Raw genomic sequence first — 10000 nt, 5'->3', positions numbered from 1 at the left:
CAGAGGACACCATGTCTGAACTTCTGTACCAATTTGTCTGCCTCTGTCTCCCTCTCTGTCTGGGAACAGCGTTTCCCACAGTGCATTAAGCCCATCCTTCAGCAAACTCAATAAGTAAAGATGGCTGAGGCACGGGGTGAAAAGTCAAACTGCAGAATCATGGGAAATGAAAAAGGCTCTCTTAAACATTATTGAGTGCAGCTTTGCTGGTTGTCTGTTTGTTGCTGTGTTACACTTTGCTGTCTCTGCGGGGACAGAATGGCCCCAAAAATTTGGTAAAACCTGAAAAACCCTACTGAAAATAACCTAGCCTTTGATGGTTTGCTGGTCTTAGCTTGCTTAAGATGGTCTAGCTGGAGTTTAACTTGTGTCTCTGTTTGATCAACTGGGAGACTAGCTGAGATATGTTAAAAGCTGAAACTTATACAGCAACTATAGCAAATGATAGCACAAGCAAAACAGCTTCATAAAGTATATATATATATTTACATGTACAACGCCGTTCTGAAAAAGTCTGTAATATTTTAGAAAGAAGTCTCTTATGCTCACCAAGGCTGCACTCATTTTATCAAAAATACAGGAAAAACAGTAAAATTGTGAAATGTTTAAAATATTGGGAAATGTGTTTTCAGCCAGTCTTCAGTGTCATATGATCCTTCAGAAATTATTCTAATATGCTGATTTGCTTCTCAGGAAACTGTTCTTATAATAAACAGTGTTGAAAACAGTTGTAATGCTTATTTCTTTTCAGATGCCCCCCCCACCATTCTTTCTTTGATTCTTTGATTAATAGAAAGTTCAAAAGCAGCATTTCCGAATCAGAATTAGAATCAGAATCATCTTTATTGCCAAGTACTGTGGGTGTACATGTACAAGGAATTCGTCCTTATGTATTGGTAATAACAAAGACAATAAAAAACAAGAATAAATAATAATAATAATAATAATAATAATAATAAGATAAACATTGTAAGGTGAAGTAAAGGGAAAGATATTTAATAAGAAGCAGAAAAATAAGCAGAAAAATTTATTTGAAATAGAAATCTTTTCAAGATTCAAGAGATTCCATTCCTCTCTTATTCTTGCTCCCCCTGCCGCAGTCTGTACATCAGAAATCTCATTATTGTTGGCTGTGTATACATCTCGGTGTCTCATTAGCAGGCTTCCAGAGCGGCAGAGGACACCATGTCTGAACTTCTGTACCAATTTGTCTGCCTCTGTCTCCCTCTCTGTCTGGGAACAGCGTTTCCCACAGTGCATTAAGCCCATCCTTCAGCAAACTCAATAAGTAAAGATGGCTGAGGCACGGGGTGAAAAGTCAAACTGCAGAATCATGGGAAATGAAAAAGGCTCTCTTAAACATTATTGAGTGCAGCTTTGCTGGTTGTCTGTTTGTTGCTGTGTTACACTTTGCTGTCTCTGCGGGGACAGAATGGCCCCAAAAATTTGGTAAAACCTGAAAAACCCTACTGAAAATAACCTAGCCTTTGATGGTTTGCTGGTCTTAGCTTGCTTAAGATGGTCTAGCTGGAGTTTAACTTGTGTCTCTGTTTGATCAACTGGGAGACTAGCTGAGATATGTTAAAAGCTGAAACTTATACAGCAACTATAGCAAATGATAGCACAAGCAAAACAGCTTCATAAAGTATATATATATATTTACATGTACAACGCCGTTCTGAAAAAGTCTGTAATATTTTAGAAAGAAGTCTCTTATGCTCACCAAGGCTGCACTCATTTTATCAAAAATACAGGAAAAACAGTAAAATTGTGAAATGTTTAAAATATTGGGAAATGTGTTTTCAGCCAGTCTTCAGTGTCATATGATCCTTCAGAAATTATTCTAATATGCTGATTTGCTTCTCAGGAAACTGTTCTTATAATAAACAGTGTTGAAAACAGTTGTAATGCTTATTTCTTTTCAGATGCCCCCCCCACCATTCTTTCTTTGATTCTTTGATTAATAGAAAGTTCAAAAGCAGCATTTCCGAATCAGAATTAGAATCAGAATCATCTTTATTGCCAAGTACTGTGGGTGTACATGTACAAGGAATTCGTCCTTATGTATTGGTAATAACAAAGACAATAAAAAACAAGAATAAATAATAATAATAATAATAATAATAATAATAAGATAAACATTGTAAGGTGAAGTAAAGGGAAAGATATTTAATAAGAAGCAGAAAAATAAGCAGAAAAATTTATTTGAAATAGAAATCTTTTCAAGATTCAAGAGATTCCAGATTTTTTATTTGTCACATACATGGTTATATAGGGAATATATGACCAGCAGTGAAATGTAAGTAAGAGAGCAAAAGAAAGTATAAAAGTAAATAAAAGCACAATCTAAGTGGAGCGACCTGGACGGCGTCCGAACTCAGCAGCGCCATCTTGCAGAATGCAACATTATGAATTTCTTCACAGTCATTTTTGTTTAATTTTTTAATGCCTCCTTGCTAAACAGTTTTTTTCTTGTTGTTTTCTTTGTTTGTTTGTTTTTTAAAAGAAAAGAAAAATAAATTCTTACTGACCCCAAACTTTTGAACATACAAATAGAAAAGGTTTTGCGTTAGGGTTAATATTTATAATTACTTTATTATTTATCATTTAAAGTTGCTAGCCATTTTGGTCCGTGTACGTTGCGTTCATTCATTTTTTGATTTAAAATTGAAAACAGAAACATGAGAAAACGGCACCATTTGAGTTTTTCGTTTTTTAAAAAAAACGGAAAAAAAACAACAAGAAATCGCCTTGATTTTCCATTTTTACATTCAGGGGTAGAAAATGGATAAACCGTTTGAATGTTCAATATCACGTGTGGGAGGGAATGAAACACCCCTTTTCACTGATTAGTCAAGCAAACATCAAACAGTGCCATCATCATGTCGTCTTCAGTTTTGTGCAACAGAATAAGAGTCCTCCGCTGTTAAAGCGTTTATTGCAACTCCTGCATTCATCTCCCTCTCATCAAACAACCAGACTAACAAATGGCTTGACACAAACCATACTGGGGCAACGCCTAGACAGGGCTTACTTCTGTGTAGGCATAGATTCTATATGGCAAATATTAGGTGCTTATTGCAGAAATATGTATGTACCTCAGATCTGCAGCCACATTACCCTTTAGTCTATTTATTTTATAGCAATATGTGCAATTGCATAGACCTGAACAACCATCAATCACTTAATTAACCCTCGCCTTGAGTTTCTCAATGAGGTTAAAATTTATATTAAATGCACCAGTTCAGCTAGAATCTGGAGGTTCTTGCGTTGCCTGTGTAGGGGGGTTCCCTTTGCTGCAGAAAAGGGGGTTTCCCAAGGTTGCTGATTGGCTGGAAGTTCAGTAGTCGATGAAGTTACGTCTTGGGAAGCCAGTGGTTGGGTGTTGGCTGAAGATGCGGAGTTGTGGGCTGGTTGAAGTTTACTTTGCGTTCATTCATTTTTTGATTTAAAATTGAAAACAGAAACATGAGAAAACGGCACCATTTGAGTTTTTCGTTTTTTAAAAAAAACGGAAAAAAAACAACAAGAAATCGCCTTGATTTTCCATTTTTACATTCAGGGGTAGAAAATGGATAAACCGTTTGAATGTTCAATATCACGTGTGGGAGGGAATGAAACACCCCTTTTCACTGATTAGTCAAGCAAACATCAAACAGTGCCATCATCATGTCGTCTTCAGTTTTGTGCAACAGAATAAGAGTCCTCCGCTGTTAAAGCGTTTATTGCAACTCCTGCATTCATCTCCCTCTCATCAAACAACCAGACTAACAAATGGCTTGACACAAACCATACTGGGGCAACGCCTAGACAGGGCTTACTTCTGTGTAGGCATAGATTCTATATGGCAAATATTAGGTGCTTATTGCAGAAATATGTATGTACCTCAGATCTGCAGCCACATTACCCTTTAGTCTATTTCTTTGGCACACCACACATTTTATTTAGCTGTCCAGTTATTAAAATCTGTGTGGCAAAGCTGCGTGACATGAACACGAAACTCTCAACGGAAAAGAAAATAAATTAAAGTAGAAGAATAGAAGTAACGAGACTAGATGGGTTTTCTCCTCATGGTTTTAGAGGAGCTGCTGGTGTGTAATCCAGAGCACGCTCAAAGAGTGCTAAAAAGCAGTGGCAAAACGCGGTGGCAAAAAGGCTAGAAGCATAATTTGATGGTGTCCTGAATATTTAAACTGGGATTTTGGACACATCCCAAATCTTGTCTTGATCAATTAGACAATGTCTTAGCTCGGGGTGTTGTATGTTTCTCCTCCCAATTCTTACTGACCCCAAACTTTTGAACATACAAATAGAAAAGGTTTTGCGTTAGGGTTAATATTTATAATTACTTTATTATTTATCATTTAAAGTTGCTAGCCATTTTGGTCCGTGTACGTTGCGTTCATTCATTTTTTGATTTAAAATTGAAAACAGAAACATGAGAAAACGGCACCATTTGAGTTTTTCGTTTTTTAAAAAAAACGGAAAAAAAACAACAAGAAATCGCCTTGATTTTCCATTTTTACATTCAGGGGTAGAAAATGGATAAACCGTTTGAATGTTCAATATCACGTGTGGGAGGGAATGAAACACCCCTTTTCACTGATTAGTCAAGCAAACATCAAACAGTGCCATCATCATGTCGTCTTCAGTTTTGTGCAACAGAATAAGAGTCCTCCGCTGTTAAAGCGTTTATTGCAACTCCTGCGTTCATCTCCCTCTCATCAAACAACCAGACTAACAAATGGCTTGACACAAACCATACTGGGGCAACGCCTAGACAGGGCTTACTTCTGTGTAGGCATAGATTCTATATGGCAAATATTAGGTGCTTATTGCAGAAATATGTATGTACCTCAGATCTGCAGCCACATTACCCTTTAGTCTATTTCTTTGGCACACCACACATTTTATTTAGCTGTCCAGTTATTAAAATCTGTGTGGCAAAGCTGCGTGACATTTACATTATAGTGAAGCGCAGACCAGTATCGGTTTTAGTGTGAATATAAAGCTATCTTACCGTTTTGATTATTATTTCGAGTTTTTTTTTTTCATAGAGAAGTTTATATGATACTGTCATTATCCAACAGCATGTTACACGTGTATATAATACATGCTATTTTTTTATAAAAGGGTGTAAGGGAAACAGGTCAATTTAACTCAAAGGGAATCATTTAAGATTTTATAGGGAATTTGGACAGAATCATGGTTTTGCGGCTGATCACTGAGTCGGCCAGCGATTCATTGAACGAGCCGTTATGAAAAAGACATACACAATACACAAAGTGATTAGAACATGATAGTCAAATGTGTGGGTTACATACATGATATGGAGATAAGTAATGGACTGATATTCGTTTATAAGTCTTTTTGAGTTCATTTTGATGCATCTACATCTGTAAAAGACAGTTTCTGTGTCATTCTGTGAGGATAAGGACATGTTCTGTGAAGACCAGAGGTTAAAAGGTCTCATGCTGTGTCACCTTTCATGATGGTCATGCTGTGCATCTCTTTGACCATCAATCTTGATTACTTGCCCCAAATCTGACAATCTCCTTCCTGAGTTGTTCTTTTGTGTTAAAGAGTTGGTTGGTTAGGCTTGCTTCAGACTGGCTGGCGCTAGGATCTGATTTATAAACATCCTGTTGTCTTGGGCCTTTCTGTAGAATTCAGCTCCTCGTGTTTCAACCATGTTCTTGATCGAATCTTAAATTGTCGTATTCACTCTGATACCCTGCAAGGGCATTTTTCTAACTTTATAAAATATGTCTGTCACCTTTAATATTAAATTCTTGAATTTAGTCAATATTTGAAAATTACTAATTACATCAGTACCAACCAAAGCCATCTTTGCACTGTGGCACAGAAGATGCATCTTAAGTTGAATTTAGATGTATTTACACAATTAATGCTGCTGAGACGGCAGTAAATGCATTAACACATCAATTGCATAATGGAATGAGATTAATGTTTTAAACAAAAACATTCTGAATAGCCTACAGAAATATGAAATGAGTGACAAAATGAAACAATTGGATACTTGAATTATGAAGGTTACATCGCCAGTAGGTGGCGGCAAGTCATTGTGTTGATGAATGAGTCATTGAGTCATCAATTCAACCGATTCGTTCAAAATGCTGATTTATTCAGGAGCAAAGCAAATGGGTCATTGAACCACTCACACAAACGATTCATTCATAGACTCGGATTCATTCAAGAATGAAATGCCTGTGTTTTAAGTCAAATAAAACACACTGTTTTGTGTCTAATATGAAATCAATTCATACTCATTATTAATGAAACTGTACTGTCTAAAATAAAAGTCATGACTTCTGCGTATTCACACTAAAATCAATACCTGTCTACGCTTCACTATAATGTAAATGCATTCGCCCCGTGTTGTCCAGTGCGTCACGCAGCTTTGCCACACAGATTTTGATAACTGGACAGCTAAATAAAATGTGCAGTGCGCCAAAAGAAATAGACTAAAAGGGTAATGTGGCTGCAGATCCGAGGTACATACATATTTCTGCAATAAGCACCTAATACTTGCCATAGAGAAACTATGCCTACACAGAAGTAAACCCTGTCCATTTGTTAGTCTGGTTGTTTGATGAGAGAAAGACGAAATGCAGGAGTTACAATAAACACCTTAACAGCAGAGGACTCTTATTCTGTTGCACAGAACTGAAGACGACATGATGGCACTGCAAAAATGATGGTTTCATTTTTGCTTGACCAATCAGTGAAAAGGGGCATTTAATTCCCTCCCACACATGGAAATCGAACATTCAAGCTGTTTATCCATTTTCTACCCCTGAATGTAAAAACGAAAAATTAAGGCGAATTCTTGTCTTTTCATGTTTTTGAAAAAAAAAAAAAAAATGAAAATGGTGCCGTTTTCTCATGTTTCTGTTTTCAATATTAAATCAAAAAACGAATGAACTCGGATCCATTTTGCACAACAGTTTTTTTTTTCTAACATAATGCTGAAACATATCTAAAAGGCAGACTGGAACATTGAATCTGTAGAAGATGTCCCCAGTGTGAAGTCTTGGATATCACTTAGTCATAATTCTCACTCAGAGCACTTTAGTTTGACCTGTTACATGAGTTTCAAGAAAGCAAACATAATTTCCTTTAATGGAGTGTATTTTAAAATGAGGCCTTTTGCTCTTACAATATCAGCCTGTCTTAATATGAAGCTCTTAATATTGGATCTAACACTGCTTTTTTCTCTTCACAGGTGAACGAGATTTATCATGACCATTCTCTCGGGGCACTTATAAATGTGGTGCTAGTTCGGATTGTTTTGGTCGATGCCAGAAAAGTAAGAATTATTAATCTATTGACATCATGCATCAAATATCAGATGACAAGTTAAAATCAGCATGAAATTAAAATGAGCCATATGTGCTATTTTATTGCATGTATGATCATTATGTGTATAATTCATCAGTGCATCTTTAAAAAATTTGCTCTGCCTATGAAACAACTTTTCTTTTTCGACTGACATCATAAATCCCTCTTTAATTTTTTTAAGTCCTGTCCTTTCATTTTTTTTTCTTGTTAAATATCTTATATTGCTCAGAAATAAGTCAGTTTAAGTCAGCATATTTGCTGCGAACAGCCTTTCATGTTGACTATAATCTAGTCATATATCTAATTATATTGTTGGCGAGCTTGAGTGTTTCATGTTGTATAGTTTGTAATGGTTTATGGTCATATTTTGAGTCACCCCAAATGTAAAGTGTCATTTATTTTGTTACTTCAGAGACAAATATTATTAAACGATTTGTAGGCCAACATCCAAAAAAAGTTGTAAACACTGTGGTTTTGTGAGTTCCACACATTAAGTTGTGGCTCAACCAGTGGTTTGAGTTTAGGACAGGGTTATCTGTTTTTTTGTTGTTTTTGATCAATGGAAGATAGATGGAGTGATTGGAAAACTTGTTTGGTGCTGCTAGTAGTGCTTAATTATACACTTCTTAGTTCGGGTTTCATCTGAAACTTCATGTTCAGTCTTTAGTTTTCACTGTGAAAGAGCACTGTTGTAACCTAAAAATTGTTTTTGTTTTGTTTGTTATCTTTACACAAATCCCCAAATGGTCCACTTCGCTGTCTGTAGCCGTTTAGCACTTTGCAGTTCTGTATCATGACATATTGCATCTGCGGCAAACATGTATAAAACACATTCCGTTTCTCTCTCTTCCACTCTCTGTCTCACACTCACACCTACATAAACACGTAAAGACACCGCTAGCTTAGCTTACATGCGCATCTTTTTCCCACCCCCTTCTACTGGGTGCTCACCATGGCCTAGGGCCTGTTATTTCATCGGACTGAGCAAACGGGAACTAAAAGCATTGAGTTCCCATGGGAGTCTTTTCAAAGTCGCACGCCTTCACAGTTCAACACCAAAGCACACAGAGTGCTGATGTTATGCAATTGCCTTTCCAATACCCCCCTCCCCAACACATAAGCTCGCACACACCAGCACCTCCCCTATGGGACCAAGCAAAGGATTCTGGGAAGAAGAATCAAGAATGCAAGATAAACAATCAATGATGACCCTGCCTCATTCATAAACACAGCTCCATAAAATGCTGCTCTTCCTGTAACTGGAGATCAGGGAGAGGCTGATCTCAGATCAGGTAACCAGACTCTGATGTGGTTGACCTGATAGTGACCACAGTTCTTGGTTCGGCTTTTATCTGACACAGTTACTCACTAAGAAAATCCCACATCTCTTCAACATCTCACCTGGACAGAAATGAGGATAAATTAATAGCAGTAGTGTACATTACATGCATTAGTGGTGAATAATTTTCACTTAAACTTTTTGTGGGTTACATTTATGCCAGTAGGTGGTCGCAAGCAGAGCCGTCCCAAGGCATAAGCGAACTAAGCTTTTCGGAGTATCTATTTACACTAAGTGCAAATAGCCCGCCTTGTTGGCAGAGGCTATTTACATTAATGCCGCCCACCAACGTGTGATTCAGCTAGTGAACATTACAAAAGACAGTCAACTGTCATCAGTTCCAGTGGCGCAGATGGTAAAGTGTGTGTTGTACTCATTTTGACACGATCGACCCGGGTTCGAATCCACCTTTTGGCGAACTTTTTTCTCCCTTTTCGAATTTCAAATCACATCAGAAAAGCTTTTATTTTCCATGAAAATGAAGAAAATAATCAAAAAGTTGAAAATAAAGTATCGGGTAGGGTTAGGGTAGGTGTAGGGAGGGCTTTATTGTCCCAATAAGGTGACATCCATTTAATAATTAAAATTAAAATTAAAATGTACACTCAATAAGTTATTATTGCATACTGTTTTATAATGTACTATAATACTGAGGTGCTGATAATTGCCACTATTTGCAATAAGTAGTATAAATAGCAGAAAAACCTGCTATTTTAACATAGTGTAAATAAAATTTTAGATTAAAGTTTTTGTCTTCTGTGTAAAAATAACTTTCCTGGGTTTATATTTTTTGTAATAAAACAATTATGTTTCATAAACTTGGTACCAGTGTTGGGGAAAGTTACTTTTAAAAGTAATGCATTACAATATTGCGTTACTCCATAAAAAAGTAACTAATTACGTTACTTAGTTACTTAGTTACTTTTTATGGAAAGTAATGCGTTACGTTACTTTTGCGTTAATTTTTAAATCTGGACAGGGCTTGCTTGTTTGTTTTTAAAATAAAAAAGTTCTATTTTTGGCAAATATAAAAGCCTTTTCACACCAAAAGTGAAATGAATAAGCCTCAGGCTGAAGGGAAAGTAAATTTACGTCCGTACAGTAGAATGCAGAAGAAGACATTTCAACACACTTCAGCAATAAAAAAAAGACACAAATGTTTGTCTAGAGTAATTTTTGCTTGTTAGTATGGTTGAACTGGATCATCGAAGGTCAGAAGCAAAGACATTGGTTAATAGAATGGGATTAAATACATAAAGGATATTTGTGTTGTTTAACATTTAATTATTGCAGGTTTGC

The 10000-nt window shown here is 36.4% G+C and overlaps 1 protein-coding gene across 1 annotated transcript in view; it reads left to right on the top strand.

Moving 5' to 3' along the window:
- The window catches only part of LOC107665532 (A disintegrin and metalloproteinase with thrombospondin motifs 2), a 152676-nt gene that overhangs the window by 123188 nt on the left and 19488 nt on the right, over nucleotides 1-10000 (top strand). Inside the window, exon 5 of the mRNA XM_016456446.1 lies at nucleotides 7247-7330. Within this exon, the coding sequence (XP_016311932.1) occupies nucleotides 7247-7330 (84 nt within the window). The remainder of the gene's footprint in view (nucleotides 1-7246; nucleotides 7331-10000) is intronic.

Source organism: Sinocyclocheilus anshuiensis, unplaced genomic scaffold, assembly GCF_001515605.1.
Source record: "Sinocyclocheilus anshuiensis isolate Anshui unplaced genomic scaffold, SAMN03320099.WGS_v1.1 scaffold607, whole genome shotgun sequence".
NCBI classification, from domain to species: Eukaryota; Metazoa; Chordata; class Actinopteri; order Cypriniformes; family Cyprinidae; genus Sinocyclocheilus; species Sinocyclocheilus anshuiensis.
Note: the sequence above shows the minus strand (reverse complement) of the source record. Positions and strands in the feature narration are given on the sequence as shown.